This window comes from Vigna angularis, chromosome 5, assembly GCF_016808095.1.
Source record: "Vigna angularis cultivar LongXiaoDou No.4 chromosome 5, ASM1680809v1, whole genome shotgun sequence".
NCBI lineage: Eukaryota > Viridiplantae > Streptophyta > Magnoliopsida > Fabales > Fabaceae > Vigna > Vigna angularis.
In genome coordinates, this window is record NC_068974.1 from 136,238 (window position 1) to 156,257 (window position 20,020).

Below are 20,020 nucleotides of genomic sequence, written 5' to 3' on the forward strand. Positions count from 1 at the left end.
AAAACATACTTAACCATTAATTTGTCTAACAATATTATTTCCACTTAAAAATTCATGACATGAAATGTGTTGTTCTTTCTGTGTAAAACTTCAGTCTCAGGTCCTCAGTTATTTGACCCTTGGTCCCAACACAATCCTATATCAAGATTTTTCACTTTGTTCACCAATTTCGTCCATTACAACAATACCTACGATACACCAAATAAGGTCTTCAAAATCAAAATAACACCCAAAAAATAGAACAACCCCAAAATGATAAAAAAATTTCAAAAATTTAAAACAAGTCAAAATAATCGAACAAGAACAAAGGATAAGCTAAACGAACAACGGGAAGCTACCAAACACATGTCAACGGTGATTTCGATCTTCAACGATGCTTCCAAACGACAATTGCAACGAAACAAATGACGAACGAGAAACGACGACAAAAAGTTGGAGGTTTGGTGAATAGGGATTTCTCGTTTTGGTGAAAGACATCCCAAAATGCCGTCTCGCATAGTCTTTTGAATTCAATAATATGAAACGCGTGAACAACAAAACCGCTTAAATCCCCAATTCATCTCTTTCCATATCATTCTTTTTAAATTGATCATCTGAACCAATTACATACTGACACGTGGATGGACAAAGTTAAAATATTGTAAAAAATAGAGTAAGAATATCATTATCTTAAAAGAAAAAAAGTCCTCATGTTTGTGTCTGACATTTCCCTCCCATTTAGGCCTTTTGGATTGCCATAAACCAATTAAGTGTGGAACTACAAAATTTCTGAAAATTAATCTATATAGTTAGGTTATTTGATTTCTTCTTGCACTGTTAGATTTTCGAAATGTTTTTTCCAGACATGCACTGGCTTACATGAAGTTTGGACGGAAGAACTGCCTTGTACATGAACAATCAAATATCTCTGCCATTTGCATATTCTTCTTGAGTAATGAAGATTTTCATGACAGACTCAAATCTCTACATTTCGTTCATGTTTAATTATGCCGGCAGCTAAAAGATTTTCATATATTTTTCATTTATATATCTAAAAATTAAAGTAAAAAACATTTTAAAGATTTATGTATCTAAATTTAAAGTAAAAAAATCCAAATTCCAAAGTCCAAACTCCAAGTTCAAAATTCGAAACTCCAAGTTCAAAATTCGAAACTCCAAATTCAAAATTTTAAACCCTAAGTCTAAATCGAAATATAAACTTTAAATCCAAAACTCTAAAACCAAGTCAATTTTCGTATCTCGGCGCGACTCGACTGCAACAGGCAAATGAAGTTTGTGGTAAAGAAGGCATATTGCAGTGGGGGGCGGATAGGAGCACTAGAGTTGGGAAGCTGCCCAAAACCCATAGAGACCCCCGCTCTTCTCCTATCCACTCGCAAAGGACTTCCACATTTTATCGCCCCTGACCTACTCACTTCTCTCCCTTTTCCGGATTCCCATCTCCTTCAAATTTCCCCACTCCACTTGTAAGTATTGACGCGTCCAATTTTCATAATCTAGTTCATATTCTTCTGATTTTCTTCTCGTCCAATTTTCTAGTTTGGAAGGTCTTGCTTCAACCACAATATCAAAAATAGGAGGCCTTCACCAGATGCTTAGCTTGCACCAATATGGAATTGCGGCAGTAGCCAGGGATTCCATCCAATGCCTTCCCGAGTCTAAGGGAGCTACCAAACTCGGACCATCTTTTGAGACTCCTTGTGGTCGTCTATCGGTAAAAATAGTGTCCATTGCTGTCTGCCTTACCTTAAAAGGCTTTATACACTCTGCTGTAGTTTTACATTTTAAATTAGGATGAATCTAATGTATCTTCTAATCGTACATTGGCATGACCAGATTAACTCCAAAGATTATGTTGAAATGATTTCATGCATGAGGCCAAATATATGGGCCACTTTGGCTGATGAGGTACCTGCTTGGGTGTCTGAAAAAAGGAACAAAACCTCAGTAGATAGAACCGTGCGATGGCTCGACGATTGCCTTGCATTAAATCCGGTAAAGGAAAGTTTTTGTTTTCTTCTTTTACTCTTCCAGTGATATGAATTGCGTCCTGAAGTTCATGAGTCTCAGAAATTCAATAACGGTAATGAATGTGGGTTAAATAATGTTTTGTCGTAATTTGAGTCTATTAGTTGGGAACACTAAAATGAGTTCCAAATTAAGTAATAACGAATGATGAATGTGAAAACATTGTCATCCAGGCGTCACGGGTTTCTTTTTACTTGTCATTAACATCATATAATGGTATCTAGAAAGACCCTGGAACTTTGACCATGAAATGATCTTTGCTTCCACTTTGGCTGATGCAGTTTTTCTAAGGAAATGTGGACTTTTGGTTTCTTTTGATTTGTCTTTACTTTTTATTCAAACACTACAAAAAGAATTTTTTTGACTTCTCACTTCACTATTATGCTGCTGACCCTGTAAAAGTTCTGATCTCCAACTTTGAATACTTTGAATACTTTGTTTCACTTTTTTTTTTAATCAAAAGCTCATGGTAGACATTACTATGCACTTTAATATCTCATCTATGCTGACATCCCAAAACACATCTATCATTTGCCCTCACATAAGAAAATATTATTAAAAGGAAAAAAAAGAATAATGAATCATGCGGGGGACTAGACCAAACCCATGAGCAAAAAATATAAGACAAGCTTCAAAAGAAGCTAAACACCCCTATACTTAGAAAGTTGGTATTTATTATAAAGAAAATCCAAACCAATGCTATGAGGCATAGAAGAATACCATTTAAATTTATCCCTATTTACCAAGTTCAAATTGGTCAATTTATCAACATAATGGCTCACTTTACCTTAATTTTTCAGTAATATTCTTCAGCCTTCAGAATTTGACTTATTCTGGCTATTGACATTGTATGCGAAGAGTGTTACTTAGGCATGTGTGAAAAGAATTTCAATATTATAATTATGCCGAAATATGTGAAAACCCGAGGCATGTACAGAGTATTTGTAACTACAAAATATAAGAAAAATAAAAGTTATTGACAAATCATAAATCTAGTTCTAGCTCTTATTTTTATTAGATATGAAATCTTATATTGGAACAATAATCTTAAAGAATGGACTTTAAATCTATATCAACCTTACAAAATTGACTTGTAAGGTGAGGTTTGCATCTAATCAAGATCTTTTCTTCCCACATGGTTAACTATTTTGAAGTCTATGAATCATCATCTCATTTTGTAATCAATAAAATTAACTAGTTTATTATATTTGTCTGAAAATTAGGCAGCTGGGTCAGTCTTTGGTGCGGTTGTTGGAGGCCCAAATTTTGATGAAAGGATGCGGTGTGCAATGGAGGTAGCCAAGCGAAATGTATCAGGTTTTTTTTTTTCTTTTTTTTTTTCTATAGTTGCTTTATGTGTTAATGTGTTTACACTTCTTTTGGTGTTAGAATCTCTAAAAATATGCTGAATATTGAATATAGAGAAGAAGATTAGGAGAAATCTCCCTAATGTGTTTTAACATACACATAGGGTAGTTTATTTATAATGTAGAATAAGGGTTAAACCCTAAATATAGAATGGGCTAAGCCCAATTAACAGAAACACACAACTTAACATCTAACACTCCTCCTCAAGCTGGAGCATATAAATCATATGTTCCAAGCTTGTTACAAAGATAGTCAATTCTAGGTCCTAGGTAAGGACTTAGTGAATATGTCTGCCAACTGGTTGCTTGAGTTAACGAACTCAGTTTTGATATCTCCGGATATGATTTTTTCTCTAATAAAATGACAATCAACTTCAATGTGCTTGGTTCTCTCATGGAAGACAGGATTAGAGCTAATATGAAGAGCAGCTTGATTATCACATATAAGTGTCATGTGAGTGACATCTCCAAATTTCAATTCATTAAGTAATTGTTTAAGCCACACAAGCTCGCAAGTAGCAGATGCCATAGCTCTATATTCTGCTTCTGCGCTGGACCTTGCCACAACACTTTGCTTCTTACTTTTCCAAGAAATCAGGTTGCCACCAATAGAGACACAATATCCAGAAGTAGACCTCCTATCAGAAGGGGAACCAGCCCAATCAGCATCTGAATAGCAAACGATTTTTGTATCGTTGTTAGGGCCATATAGCAAACCTTTTCCAGGTGATCCTTTAATATACTTCAGTATGCGAACAACTGCATCCCAATGGTCTTCACATGGGGAGTTTAGAAATTGACTCACCACACTAATTGCGAAGGAAATGTCAGGACGCGTAACAGTAAGGTAGTTTAATTTACCAAGTAATCTTCTGTACCGTTCAGGATCCGAGAAAGGCTCCCCCTGATTTGGTAAGAGTTTGATGTTGGGGTCCATAGGTGTCTCAACAGATTTACAATTCATTAACCCTGTTTCCTCCAAGATATCTAACGCATACTTCCTCTGAGATATGACAATACCATCATTGGATTGTGCTACTTCAATACCCAAAAAGTACCGGAGTTTGCCAAGATCTTTGGTTTGAAAATTATGACAAAGGTGTTGTTTCAGCTGAGAGATGCCAAGATAGTCACTTCCTGTGAGAACAATATCATCAACATACACTATTAAGTAAATACATCCAACACTTGAATGGCGATAGAACACTGAATGATCTGCTTCACTGCGAGACATACCAAATTGTTGAACAACACAACTGAATTTACCAAACCAGGCCCGAGGAGATTGTTTTAGGCCATATAAGGATTTGCGAAGACGACATACCAATCCAGATGACTCCCCCTGAGCAACAAAGCCAGGCGGTTGCTCCATATAAATTTCTTCATGCAAATCATCATTTAGGAAGGCATTTTTGACATCAAGTTGGTAAAGAGGCCATTGTCGAAGAGCGACCATGGCAATGAATAGGCGAACAGAGGTCATTTTTGCCACTGGAGAAAAAGTATCACCATAATCCAAACCAAAAATCTGTGTGTAGCCTTTGGCAACCAGTCGAGCTTTCAGACGATCAATTGTGCCATCAGGGCCAACCTTGATAGCATACACCCACCTGCAACCAACAACAGACTTTCCAGATGGTAATTGGACAAGCTCCCAAGTTCCACTTTTCTGTAAAGCACTTAATTCATCCAGCATAGCTTGACGCCAGCCAGGATGAGTTAAGGCATCACCCACAGATTTAGGAATTGACACAGAAGAAATGGATGAGAGACAAGTGTAAAAAGATGGAGATAATCTGTGGTAACTAAGAACAGTATAATGGGGGGAAGGGTTACGGGTAGAGCGTATACCTTTACGGAGGGCAATAGGCAAGTCAAACTCGTTTGCTGGAGTCGGAGGAGACACAGGAGGTGGCACTGGAAGTGAGTCATGAGGGAGACAATTGCGGCGACTATAAACCTGAAGGGGTGGTGGTGAAGGACAATCCTGTGGTGAATGAGAGTCTAAAGAAGGAGAAGACAAAAGGGGTGGAGTATCACCAGGAGGATCACAGATAAGAGGAATATCAACAGTAACAGGGAGAGGTACAGAACTAGAAGATAGATGTGAAAAGTAAAAAGAAGACTCATTAAAAGTGACATCAGCAGAGATAAAATGACGATTGAGAGAAGGGGAAAAACACTTATAGCCCTTTTGTGACCGTGGAAATCCTAAGAAGACACATTTGTGAGACCTAGGAGATAACTTATCAAGGCCAGGACTAAAATCATGAACAAAACATGTAGACCCAAAAACTTTAAGAGGTAATGGATGTAGAGGGTCTTGAGGAAATAATATAGAATGAGGGATTTTGTTCGCTAGGACGGAAGATGGCATGCGGTTGATAAGATAACATGCCGTGAGAACAGCATCACCCCAAAAACGTGAGGGTACTTGACCATGAATGAGAAGGGTACAAGTTGTTTCAATAAGGTGTCTATTCTTGCGCTCAACCACCCCATTTTGTTGAGGGGTATAAGCACATGAGGTTTGGTGAAGAATGCCATGAGAAGCCATAAAATGTTTAAACTCTTGAGAAAGGTATTCACGGCCATTATCACTACGTAAAGTGCGAATAGAAACCCCAAACTGAGTTTTTATTTCATTGAAAAAAGTTTGAAAAATAGAAAACAACTCAGAACGATTCTTCATGAGAAACAACCAAGTACATCTAGAATAGTCATCAATAAAGGTAACAAAATACTGAAATCCTAAAGTTAACTTAACACGACTAGGTCCCCAAATATCAGAATGTACCAATGAAAAGGGGGATGACGCTCGTTGGGAAACACTACGAGGAAAGGAACTACGAGTATGTTTACCTAACTGACAAGACTCACACGACAAACTTGATAATTTGGACAGACTCGGAACAAGTTGCTGCAATTTGGCAAGACTGGGATGACCTAACTGAGCGTGAAGAAGGGATGGTGACTCCATGATTACGCCAGCATGTGGAGAAGGGCTGAGATGATATAGGCCATGAGACTCACATCCTGTGCCAATCATGTGTTTCGAACTCCGGTCCTGCAACCAAACAGAATCTTTGGTAAATGAAATAACACAATTAAGGGAACGAGTTAGACGACTTACGGACAATAAGTTAAAAGGAGACCCAGGGACATAAAGTACATTATCAATGGATATGGGCGGAAAAATATGAACAGTACCAATACCATGAGATGAGACTCGAGACCCATCAGCCATCGTTACCGAGGGTAAATTAACCGGACATGACAAGGAAGAAAACAAGGACTTGTTACCAGTGATATGATCGGTGGCACCTGAGTCAAGGATCCAAGATCCGAGAGAGTGAGTCAGACCGACAAAAGGAGGACCTGTGCGTATAACAGAAGCAAATGTAGTGGAACTAGAGTGCTGACGGTCCTCATACCATCTGAGAAATTACTGAAAGAGTAAAGGGTTATTTATGGGATTTGATGAAGTAGGATGGTCTGCAGACGGTGATCGGGGAGGTGGATCAGAATTAGCCATTGCTATAGGTCGAGAAGGACGTCCATGAAGTGCATAACATCTATCAATTTTGTGGCCTAGCTTGCCACAGTGGTCACATTTTGGACGTCTTTTACCTGGTTGGCGAGACCGACTCCGATCATCAAGTTGGGCAGCCATGGAGAGGGAGAAACCCTAAAAATTCAAAGTACTCCGATTGATGCAACAACCACAGATCCAGAAAGAGGGCGAAGAGGCGATCACGGCGGTGCTGATCGGCGGCGGAAAGCTCCGGCGACGCGCCGGCACGCGCAGCGGCAGCGGCAGCGGCGGCGGCGGCGACTCTTGCGGCGGCGCGTGGAGGCGCGTGAGAGGTCCGTTCGCCGCGATCTTTGTACGACGGTGGTCGCCTGGCCGAGACGATTCGATGGTGTGGTCGCCGGTCGATTCTGGAACTCTGGCGGCGACGGTGACGGCAGCGGCGGAGGCGGCGGCGACGGCGACAACAGCGGCAGTGATAGGTGCCGGAGACCGTGGAGTTGACTGGAACTATTCCTGTGCTCTAGATACCATATTGAATATAGAGAAGAAGATTAGGAGAAATCTCCCTAATGTGTTTTAACATACACATAGGGTAGTTTATTTATAATGTAGAATAAGGGTTAAACCCTAAATATAGAATGGGCTAAGCCCAATTAACAGAAACACACAACTTAACATCTAACACTGAAGATAATATTCCCCCGAGGATACTTGTACAAATTTTATTGCATAATTAGGAGATTTTGTATTTATAGTACAGAATCAATGATTCTGAATTATAGGATATTTTTGTGTCTATTATATTCCAGTAAATTAGGATTTTCCATAATTAGATTCTTTGTATTCTATTTACGAGCAATTGCTCTTCTATGAAAATCATCAAAACCAAATTTTCTCACATGATATCATATCTCCCAAAGAAAAATCCTTGGGAGCTTGTCTAATCATCTGCATAGCCTACATTTCTGCAAATCCCTTTTCTTCCGCTGCATTCTCTCTAGGGCTGCATTGCCATACTTCAAACCTCCAATATGTCTGATGCAAAGGAATCCCTTAACCAATAAGACTGTTAGATGTTAAGATGTGTGTTTCTGTTATTTGGGCTTAGTCTATTCTGTATTTAGGGCATTGGCCCATATCTTACAATATAAATAAACTACCCTATGTGTATGCTAAACACACAAGGGATATTTTCTCCCAATCTTCTCTATTTCTCATAAAGACAATTTTGGTAATGTAAAACTGTAAAACATCTAACCTAGCCTGTCATTCAATGGGAAAAATTACCTATAATGGTCTCGTTTTGTCACAACCTTTCTAAAAGGGAAGGGCAAATAAAATCATCTTCATTGACCATGCTCCTAATTTTTCAAATCCAAAATTTGCAACATGGGAGGTGAGGTTGTAATGTCATTGTTGTGGAATGCCATAAAACCAAAAGTTAGTTGTGCTTACCTCTTTATGAAAGATAGCTAAGGAGATATGGAAAGGCTATAAAGCAATCTATTCTAAGGTTGGAGATGCTATGATAGTTGTGTTAGGAATCCGAGAATAGGATCCTAACCGTAACTCTCGGTCACTATAACGCACACTCACTCAACAGAAAGAATCAAATAATGGGTATTTTATTCTATGAAATGAAAAAAAGAGAAACACGTGTAAGACGAGGGCCTAACCCCTCTCACCAGGTGTTGCCACCGGTCTATACAAAGTATATGATTTTTCTCTCTGTCTAATCACAGTATAAGGTGTTATTCCTTATATACCCATACTACCCGCCCTATTTCTCATCCCTTCACCGCTAAGGTAGTTAGGCCTTCTTTTTCTCCCTTCTTTCATAAACTATCCAACCCCTAACATATGGGAAGGCTATAAAGCAATCTATTCTAAGGTTGGAGATGCTATGATAGAGGACAAATATGCTGTTACGTGACCGAGTAAGAGACGTAACGAAATCAACCTCTCACACACTCAAAACAAGCAAAATAGTAATGAAAGAATGAAATTGAACGAATGAATATCTTTTATTGATGGTAATATCTGAATAAACAAGGATAAACAATAATTGGGAGCATAACCTCCGTCAATTATTTCTAATAACTGGGAGCAGGATCTCCGTCAGTTACCTGAGAGCATAAGCTCTCTTACACAACTCACAAATCAAAAGCATACCCTTAACCCTAGACTCTAACTTTAATTATACTAATTATTTCCTGTTCATCTCTTACTAAATATTTTCCTAGAATATATTTGCATTTAATATAAATATCCCTATATATAAATATCTCTCCATATATTATCCTAGCATATATCCTTAATTATAAATATCTTATATTGAATATTTCCCTGGAATATATATTTATTTACTCTAATTAACTTATATTATATTTATTTACTCTAATTAACTTATAATGAATATCCTCCCACCTTATACCCTAACATATGCATTGGAAGCTTTCATAAATTTCAATTTCCTTGCAAGATTGCAACCTTGGAAATGAATCTCATATTTGATTAAAACATTAAATAAATCATGGATGAGCTTTGATTCATAGATTCAAACAAGACAAGAACATAACATGAAACTAAGAACAATATAAGAATAAGATTGGAAACAATGACGTGAATAGAACATATTAAGAACATGTAATGTGCGAGAATATGGCCAAACTAAGAAATAGAAAAGATGCAGATGACAAATGGAGAAAACGCCATTTGAGACTAGCTCAAGATAAGTGATGTGTAGAATTACCACTTGAAGTCCAAAAAATTTAAAGATAAAACTTAAAAGAAAGAGGATCACTATTTCAAGAGACAATGCTCTAGAAAATATTTGTCAAAATTGAAACGAAATGAGAGGAAAATATTTTAAATTGATGGTCTAGTAAGATCTATCTTAGATGTTGAGAATGAGCTTGCATGTGCCTTGCTTGTTCATGCTTCTTGTGTAACTTGCTCTCCAAGGCACCAAATGAGCACATGCCTTCCTTGTCTTCTATCAATTGCCGAGAATGCAAAGCTAAATTGGGCTTTAATTGAATCTTCAATGGAAACCCAATATACAGTTACAAATTTAAAGAAATTCAGTTAAAAGAAATTAAATAAGATCCTAAACTTGAGTCTGGGGAATATAAATGTTACAACAATTACAATGTTGTAAAATTTCCCTTTCAATTTATTGTTTGATTTTAATAATTACTTGTCATTTTACTTTTTGTCACTTGAATTTGAATGACATAAATTAATGAATTTTTGTACTTAGCTTATGTGTGTGTATGTATATGGCTTGAACTATAAAGACTTATTTTATCGATAACAATCACACCAGTTACATTGTCATAATCTCTATTTGTAATAATAATAAAAAAATTTAAAAAGAAAAAAAATGCTGAATTGAATAGAAATTTTCTTAAGATATTTTTTCCTAATTACTAGAGATACTAAGAATACTTTTCATCCTAATAATTTTCTATTTACAACACTCTCCCTCAAGTTGGTAAATTAATATTAATCTTTCCAAACTTACCTACAAGATCCTGAAATCTACCCTGAGGAAACTCTTTAGTGAAAATGTCTACTATGTGAAATCCTGTAGGTATATGGGTTGTAACTGGGCCGTATGAAGATTATCTTTGATGTCCCCTATTTTGAGAATCAGCCTTATTACCTCAAAGCTGGCATTGATGGGGAGAAGACCTATCCAATTGTAGTAGTAGAATCCCAACCTTTTGGTTTTGAGCTAGCCGAATCTGCCCAAAATGCAGAGCCAGCAGACACTGCACCTGCAGTAGGAAACTAAAATAGCAAATGAAGAGCCAGCTGAGACTGCACTTGCTATAGAGGAAACTACATTAGCAAATTCGTATATGGTTCAATTGTGTTCAGGGACATTAAAACTATAAATTTGATGTTTGAAAACTATTTAAATCATTACATTCACCCACGTTAGGCCACACAGTTACCCCATGATAAGCGTTGCACGGTTAATTGCTCTAATACAAGCAAATAAAATTAACTTACACCATCAAATAATGGAACACAAACGATAAAAAAGCAATGAACTTTTCATTACAGAACTAGTCAAATTGATAACGCTAAACTTTGACAAATTAAACAAAGCAATACTACCTTCTTTTTTTTAAATAAAGCATTACAAGAAATTCTAAAACATACAAAACATTAACAAAACATAACACTAAACATTCTGAGCAATGGATCACCAATTTGTGACTTCTCCATTGTTTCTGAATGATGCTCTGCAATCAAATTCAAGTGGCTCCACTCTCATCAAATTTACATGCAGAGAAAAAGTCCTGTTGGGTGCGATTTATGAATGTCCCCAAATGATGTTGTTTTGAATCCTCACCACTTACTAGAAAAAATATTCAGAACTTCCTACCAAACTCAAAAGCGGCATATGGTAAAACACATGACTCACTTTCTAGCCCCTAGTGGACACTACATGACTACTAATTATTTGCCTCATATGACATAAACTTATGCCATCAGGGAAGTTGCAATATGCAAACATATCTTCTTCATAATTGATGGCGGCATTGAAAGAATTAAAGCATTCATCTTTTGACAGAACACCATTTTCACTTGTATACCTTACAAATGCCACCCCATATCAATCAACCAATACCACTCTTTTATACTTGAACAATATAATAATTCCATGTCACAATGGTCACAATTTGCATAACCAGTGCTGCAATATAAAATATTTAACTTCTGTATATTTTTCTTTCATACTATATAATTCATTTGAGTTCTTCAAATGCGTCTTTTGTTTTGATACATATGATTAGTGAACTCTAATTACTGATGTAGGTTATTGGATTGGAGGATTTGGTCTAGGAGAGAGGATTGAAGAGCGACCTGCTCTTCTAAGTGCCATTATAGTAAGTGCGACTGCAGTAGTAGTTTAGTTACTTCAGTAAGTTGTCATTGTACTTGGATTTATTCAGGAAACTTAAATACTATTCTATAAGTACTATTTATGCTGTTCTCTAATTGTAATTAGGGTTTCACCTTGTAATATGTGAAATAAAGGTTTGCCTTATAGGATTTTGCATTTTACTATATGAAACTTCCATTATAATTGAAGAATAACACAAACAACAGTTACAGATTTGTCCTTTTATTTAATAAGTAAAAGTACTTTAATTAATCTTGACAAGTATGTGTATTACAATGTATACTATTGTAACGTGATTTTCATATTACTATTCGTATCTGTTTGTGGATATTCCATAAATATTACTATTTATGTGTCTAAGGAAAATACGTGGGCATTTTTCTCCCTTTTTTATCCTAATAAAAGACAATATATCAGTATTGTAGTGTACGAGTGAAGTGGATAACTCATGCCTCTCTGTTATTACGAAGTCTGATCACAGAAAAGAGTAACGTGCATGAAGTCTGAGAGGTGTTTAATGATCATTATTTATTCATAATTTCATTCAAAATACACCTTTTGTTAATGATAAAGTACTCCTCTATTTGAAACGTGTCTTACCTTAATTGCGATACTATATCCCACCTTAGTTGCTGCCATAAGTTCTTAAGAGTTCTGTTTAGAAATTGTAGTTGTTAGCTGTACATTTCCATTTCATTTTTACTACACACTCTTGGATCTTTCTACTGTTAATATTATACAACTTTCCTTTGGTTGAGAAATCTCCTAGATGAGGAAATTAAGAAATAGAGAAATAATAATAGATGAATATGAGTCACATAATCAACAGATACAAATTCATTCATGTCATTAAATAGCTTAAGCTTTTGGGAGAGTTGGTTCTTGGTGAAAGTTATATATAGTTTGATATCATAAGCTGACCTTGTTCCCAGGATGTCTTGCCAGATGAAAAGCCACGCATGATCAGTGGGCTTGGGCTCCCAGGTACACCTGGTTTAATATTTGTGTTCATTAGCCTCCTGTGTTGCTCAATGCATGTGTTTTTACTTCTGTTTCTTGTTATTTGGTTATCTTTTCATTTTCTCTTCTACCTTCTTTTCTCTTATTTTAATCAATAGAGTTCGTTGACCTCAATCATTTTACTTAATTGGGAGATGATTAATTGATTATGTAGAGAACTGCTACATAATCTTGAACACATAGTCATTAAGATGGTGAAATTGTATATGTTGATCCTTTTGACTAGGGCTGGAGTTAATAAAAACTCATCATGGTTGTTCTATTTACACTTGTGCTCAGCTACTCTATAGAACTCGTGCATCTTAAAATGGACTATTTCTTTATTGAGTTGGAATACAAATTTATTGTGCTTAAAACTGATTTCAACTTTACAGAGGAAATCTTGGAAGGAATTGATGCTGGGATTGATCTTTTTGATTCAACGTTAGTAGCTAATTCCAATTTTCATTTGCTCTGGATCCCTAGTCCCTAATTTCATGATCTATTGTGTTATGGAATTTGGATGGTTTCTGTTATGTTTCATAGGTACGTATATTGCCTTACACTTGGAGGATTTGCACTCACGTTTTCGCTAGACAACGGTGGAAATCAATATGATTTTCAGAGATGCCAGGTTGAAAGGGACTTGACTAAAATCAATTTGAGAGCAAAAGTTTATAGGTTTGGGATCACTTTAACTGCTTTCTGATTTTGTTACTATTAGTTAGCCTGACTTTATGAAATTTGATTTAGTTATAGTTTTTAATTAATCTAGTTTTCATGTCCTGTTTTAGTTGAGAGGAAAGAAATAGATGTGCTAGAAATAAGTTGTTAAAGTGGAAATAGATGAGCATTGGAGGTGTTTAGTTGAAGAGATATAGAAGAAATAGTATAGTGGGTACCTACACTTTTAAAAATATTTTCTCTTTTCCCTTGAGATTGAAATTGTAAAATATTTCTAGAGGGCTTAGAAGATCCCTCTCACTGTCATTCTATATATAATGAAAATACAAGAGTACATGGAATGGTAAGGGATTGCATTAGACCCCTAGGTGCAGAACTAGGTACAACTAATAAATGATATAGTAGACTATACACCCTGCCTAGATTTAATGATTATACATAAATATAATTATTCTAATACCTTCCTATCAGACACACCAAATCGAATGCTCTCCTTCCCCATCCTTTCCCCTTCAATTAACCAAACGGGGGGTATTGGAAAGATTACTGACAAAACAAGTCAGGTTAGGATGATACCATTCTGGTACCGTTTTGAGAATAGAGAAACCAAAAAGAAATATAATGAATTACACAAGTATTCTTATTTAATAATGAAAAGTGTTAGGTTCCTGAGTATGAAACCTAACGATGACAACTCACTCACACAATCACAGCAAGAAAAACAATTGGAAAAGAATGAATTATCTGTATTCTCATCAACAAAAGTAGCGTACAATCAATATCTGGGAGCAAACCTCCCTCCATCTAACAGGAGCCTAACACCCCTCACAAGGTCCAAGACCTGTCTATATGAAAGAATACGACTAACTCCCCTCTAACACTCAATAGAACTCTATTTATACAAGACCTCCATCCCACCTTTCCCAATTGCTCTCACCTCCATCCCGCCTTTCCTAACTATTCTCTCATTTCCTCTTCTATCCTCTTACCTTAGATCCTATCATTACACCCTGCTGCAAAACAACCTTGTCCTCAAGGTTGGAATAATGAAGTTTGAGCCCATGGCATTGTGATATGGTCTTATCACAGTAAGGGAACTCGCTGGCTACTACTTGCAACTTCCGGTCTGGAGGCTTAGGTGGTGGTCGAATTGAGAGATAAAGTTGATGGGACCATTTTCCTGTTTGCCTTATTTCCTTGAAGACGAGGAGCTTCTTATCCTTCCCTGTAAAATAACTTCTTCTACCGTTCGGCTCTCTTCTCATTATCTTTATACCGTTTGGCTCTCTTCTCCCTATCTTTATACCGTTCGACTCCTCCCCCTGCCTTCAACCGTTTGGCTCGCATTAACAACCTTGAACAGAGTTGCTGCAAGATCTTCCCAGCAAAAATTCTTGGATTGTTGATGCCAGGTCTTGAACCCTTAGACTGCATTTTCTTCCATATTATTGACTGTTGGGTGAACCTTTGTTGATCCTTTGATGTTCCGAACTTCAAGAACATCTTCTGCCCTTGTTGTTTGACCTTAGGTGCCATTCCCCTCAATTGTGGACAACTCTGTCTGCTTCAAGTCTAATTCTGTCTCAGCTCCTTCAGTCTCCTCTTCATCCTCTGCCAAAATAACCATCCGTAGACTCCTTTTTGGGCAATACTGGCCTGGACCGAACGATTCCTCACACCTGAAACACCTTGCCTCCTCTCTCCGTTTTAGGAATTCTGAGTAAGGTAGATTTTGGGTGCTTACTACTGACCCCACGCTTTCGAAGGCTCCCGATCAGCCTGGTTGATTGGCCTCGAACCGCTTGGCAACACTCGATCGGCCTGGGTTATAACGATTGGCCTCAGACCGTGTCACCTTACCGCTCGTTCGTCCCCAAGACGACTGGTCTTCTATGGCCTCAGATCGCTCGACTACTCCCGATCGGCCTGGGCTATAGCGATTGGCCTCGGACCGCTCAACAACACTCGATCGGCCTGGGTTATAGTGATTGGCCTCGTACCTCCATGTCGTACCTCCATCCCCCGCATCTCCACCACCAGTTATAATGCTAGCTCCAAGATTGACAGAGACCAAAAGTGAGGAGTGATCTGGTTTTCCAGATGCTTGCGGCACCAAAATTTCAAACCCCTGGATGTCCTCGTCGACGCTCCCCTCCTGTCGCTCCGCTGCCAGCTCCTCACAAACAGTGCCCCGATTTAGGCCCCCAAATCTCAGCGTCAGAGCGTCGGTGAACATCTTCCAAGTTGAATGCCTGGTTTTCTTCCGCCAGAAGCGGAACCAATATCTCGCCAAACCTCCCTCCATGCATCTAGAGACGAGCTTCATCTTCTCCTTCTCCGTCATGCTCTGGAGATCGAAAAATTCCTCTGCCTGTGCGATCCAGCTAGTGGGATCCGCACCTTCAAATGTAGGTAGTTCAACGTGCTTCCTCCAACTGCGTCGAACTTCTCCTGTGTCTTCTTCCGATTCCTCCTTCGAGTTTTTCGGTGGTTGTAGTTCGTGTCTAGCCTTGACAGAATCACGACTTCCTTCAGAGCTCCTAGGCTGGTTCCTGGTGCACATCCTGAAGCTCGTTGGAACGCGAGAGTCATCGCTCACACCTCTGCCTTCAATTCCTCCATTGACGATTCCATTGCCGCCATTCGTCCTTCCATTCTTCTTCGCTACCGTTCCCCCTCGCTCGCTCCTCATCCCTCCGAAACAGATCTGGCAGGTCGGACCAATTTGTTAGGTTCTTGAGTATGAAACCTAACGATGACCACTTACTCACACAATCACAGCAAGAAAAACAATTGGAAAGGAATGAATTATCTGTATTCTCATAAACAAAAGTAGCCTACAATCAGTATCTGGGAGCATAACCTCCCTCCATCTAACGGGAGCCTAACCCCCCTCACAAGGTCCAAGACCTGTCTATACGAAAGAATATGACTAACTCCCCTCTAACACTGAATAGAACTCTATTTATACAAGACCTCCATCCCGCCTTTCCTAACTGCTCTGTCATTTCCTCTTCCTTCTATCCTCTTACCTTAGATCCTATCAAAAAGGGATACAATAATAAGGAACAAAATCAACATCTAATATTGTGAAATACTTGATAAGATATTTCTCTATCAAATCATATCATATTGCCCTATTTTAGGTATGCATAGTGTATTTTGTCTAAATTAATTCTGTTCACTGTTTTCACTCGATGTGGTTGAATTATAATATTAGTGAATTGCTTGAGTTAAAAAGAACTCAACCGTGCATATGTTTATGTTAGCCTATGGGTTAATACATTTATGAATAGTAAAGGGCAATAAGTATAATTTCGTAACATTTACATGAATTTGAACATTCATGTAACCTAAACTTTAAATGCTAGTTGTTATACCTATACCTATTCCCAATTCTCAAACCGGAACATATTAGTTAAATGCTCCAAGCTTGGAATTATAGGGTTTTTGGTAAAGCAAAAGTATTGATAATTTGTAATAAAATAGCCTCTTACTATAAAATAATATCTGAAACTCGTAAATCCTTGTATCCTCGAATAATAATTTTTTAGGAACTTGATTGAATTCTGGTCTATTTAGAGACTTTGTAAAGATGTCTACAAGTTAGTCATTAGAACTTAGATTTTGTGACAACAAGTTCTTTAGAAAGAACCTTTTCTCAAACAAAAATGACATTCAATTTCAATATGCTTAGTTCTTTCACAAAACATTCAATTAGAAGCAATATGAAAAGTTGCCTAATTATCACATGATACTTTCATCTTTTGGAAGTCTCCAAAAATCGATTCTTCAAGGAGAAGCTTAATCTAGATGAATTCACTAGTAGTTGTTGCCTTGAACTATGCTTCTACACCATATTGCCCAACAACTTTTGTTTTTTACTTTTCCATGACAGTATTTTCTCTAACGGAAATACAATATCCATCTTGCAGCAGAATGTCCAACAATAGGTTAGTTTGTTCACTTTTGCATCATGATATCTGTTAGATATATTAGATATATATCTTTTATCTTTTGTTTATCTATTATTAATACTTTTCTATCATTATTTGTAATTTAGGCTAGCCTATATTTTCTTTACTATAAATACAATACTCTATGTGTATTTTCTACGAAACGGAGATTACTCCTATATATATTTTCACTCTATATTCAACATGGTATTAAAGCCATGGTTAAAGTATATCCTAGCGAAATTTTCTCTAATGGAAATACAATATCCATCTTGCAGTAGAATGTCCAACAATAGGTTAGTTTGCTCACTTTTGCATCATGATATCTATTAGATATTGTTGGAAGTCCCACATCAACTAGAGATAAGGTCAATTTAGAATATATAAGTAGGTGCAAACCTTACCTTACAAGCCGGTTTGGTGGGGTTGAGTTAGGCTTAAAGTTCACTTCTTAACATTACATCAAAGTCAGGTTAGAGCCTATCCTAGCGATATTTGTTGTTTGTTGGACATATTGTTTCACCCACTATTAGGTCGTTATCGGACCGTCCATTAGTGTCTAGTCTCACGCTCGAGATGTATATACCTCAATGTGAGGGAGGTGTGTTGGAAGTCCCACATCGACTAGAGATAAGGCTAATTTAGAATACTTGAGAATTAAACTATAAAATAATTCTAGAGGGCTTGATTAATCCCTCTCACAATCTTCTATTTATAAGAATAAATTAATACAAGAGTACATGATAATTAGGGTAACTCTAGACACAATATAATCATGATAAATAGGGTAACTCTAGATACAATATAATCATGATAAATAGGATAATCCTTGACACAATATAATGATGATAAATAGGGTAAATATCCTAACAAGAATATATAAGTAGGTGCAAACCTCAATTTACAAACCGGTTTTGTGGGGGGTTAAGTTAGGCTTAAAGTTCACTTCTTAACATATATATTAGATATCTATCTTTTATCTTTTGTTTATCTATTATTATTTCTTTTCTATCATTATTTGTAATTTGGGCTTAGCCTATATTTTCTTTACTATAAATACAATACTCTGTATTTTCTACACAACAGAGATTACTCATATATCTATTTTTCACTATATTCAATATAATATTAGAGTTATGATTAAAGTCTATCCTAGCGAAATTTGATGTTCATTGAGTCTATTGTTCCACCCGCTATCGGACCACCCATTAATGTTTAGTCTTACGCTTGAGATGTTTATACCTCAGAGTGAAGGCGGTGTGTTGGAAGTTCTAGATTGACTAGAGATAAGGCCAATTTAGATTATATAAGTGGGTATAAACCTTGTTGCCTTGTTTGTATTGTATCCTACCAAACCAAGTTCTAGGAGACCCTTTAAGACCATAAAGAAAATTGTTAAGCTAGCAAACTATGTTTTCACTGCAAATCATACTGAACAGCTTTGATCAATGGAATTATGGTTTTAAAGTGTAGAGAGAGAGAGAGGAAAAGAGAGAATAAAGACAGAATAGAATTGATATTGAATCCTAAGAGATGCTCTAGAAGATAGTCTAAAATGTTCCAACGTATAGCATCGATATTATGACATATTCTAACAGAAAATATTGATTAAAAAAGAAATAAACTTAAAATCACCTTTTTTACTCATCTTTCTGCTTGTGTTTTCATGCAGCAAAGATATGTCCCCCATTTTAGGAAACTGCACCTGCTATACATGCCGGAATCATACTAAAGCATACATCAATCACTTATTTAATGTTCATGAAATGCTGGCACAGACTCTGCTAGAAATGTATGAGTTCCTTTACTTCAAACTATAGTATCAAACAATAATTAATACTTTAAACATGCAAACATTAATTTATGCTGAATTTTGCAGCCATAATACACACCACTACCTGATGTTCTTCCGTGTAATAAGGGAAGCAATAAAGGATGGAAGATTTAAGAAATTTCGAATGACATTCATTGAGAGCAGGCGTGTGCATCAGGAAACGAAAGCTGATTGTGCTTGAGGTCCAATAAGTTTAGGTATATCTGACTGGGTTTTAGCTTAGATTTGATATACCTTTGAAACATGAACTAAATATTATATACATAAGGACATCAGTTTTTGTAGTGTAAACTGGTTTTTTTGGCTGTCATTAGATACAATTTATTTGATTGCAGAATGTGTCTTTGATTATTACTTTTGTAATTAATGATGCTAACATTACCTCTTTTGTTGTTTTGAAAGGTGCATTTAATGCTCTTTAATGCATGTTCACAACAACTATAAACTTTTCAATTTTTTTATCATTCAAACAATATTTGAGTGTTTAAGCATTTTTGTACAGATATCAAACAATTCTTAAGGATTTCATCGTTGGATGAAAATAATGTTTGGTATAAGGTATTGTTTGACCTATATAGGGTGTTTACTAACAACACTTTGTTTAGAGATCTTAGTTTGGCTTAAGAGTGCATTTAGCAAGATGTTATTCAACACATGTTTTCGGAGCAATGTTTATATCTTTTAGTGTGTTTACTA

The 20,020-nt window shown here is 36.7% G+C and overlaps 1 protein-coding gene across 2 annotated transcripts; it reads left to right on the top strand.

The window, feature by feature from the left end:
• Positions 1–1,123: 1,123 nt before the first annotated feature.
• On the top strand, positions 1,124–19,675 carry LOC108340675 (uncharacterized). 2 transcript variants are annotated; one of them, XM_052877839.1, is made up of 10 exons: positions 1,124–1,466; positions 1,540–1,714; positions 1,837–1,995; positions 3,252–3,345; positions 11,764–11,834; positions 12,784–12,835; positions 13,246–13,294; positions 13,397–13,531; positions 17,433–17,487; positions 19,163–19,282. In XM_052877839.1, the coding sequence occupies exons 1-9, from the start codon at positions 1,267–1,269 to the stop codon at positions 17,485–17,487; spliced, it is 990 nt and encodes a 329-aa protein (XP_052733799.1). In that variant the 5' UTR covers positions 1,124–1,266; the 3' UTR covers positions 19,163–19,282. The 2 variants fall into 2 exon arrangements, with proteins under 2 accessions (XP_052733799.1, XP_017433682.1); XM_017578193.2 differs by lacking the exon at positions 17,433–17,487 and adding an exon at positions 19,370–19,675 and having other exon boundaries at positions 1,131–1,466.
• Positions 19,676–20,020: the final 345 nt, after the last annotated feature.

Coding starts and splice junctions, on each gene's coding strand:
- LOC108340675 (XM_017578193.2), top strand. CDS start 1,267: ATGAAGTTTGTGGTAAAGAAGGCATATTGCAGTGGGGGGCGGATAGGA. Junction 1,996..3,251: donor ATTGCCTTGCATTAAATCCG/GTAAAGGAAAGT, acceptor TCTGAAAATTAG/GCAGCTGGGTCAGTCTTTGG. Junction 19,283..19,369: donor GCACAGACTCTGCTAGAAAT/GTATGAGTTCCT, acceptor TGAATTTTGCAG/CCATAATACACACCACTACC.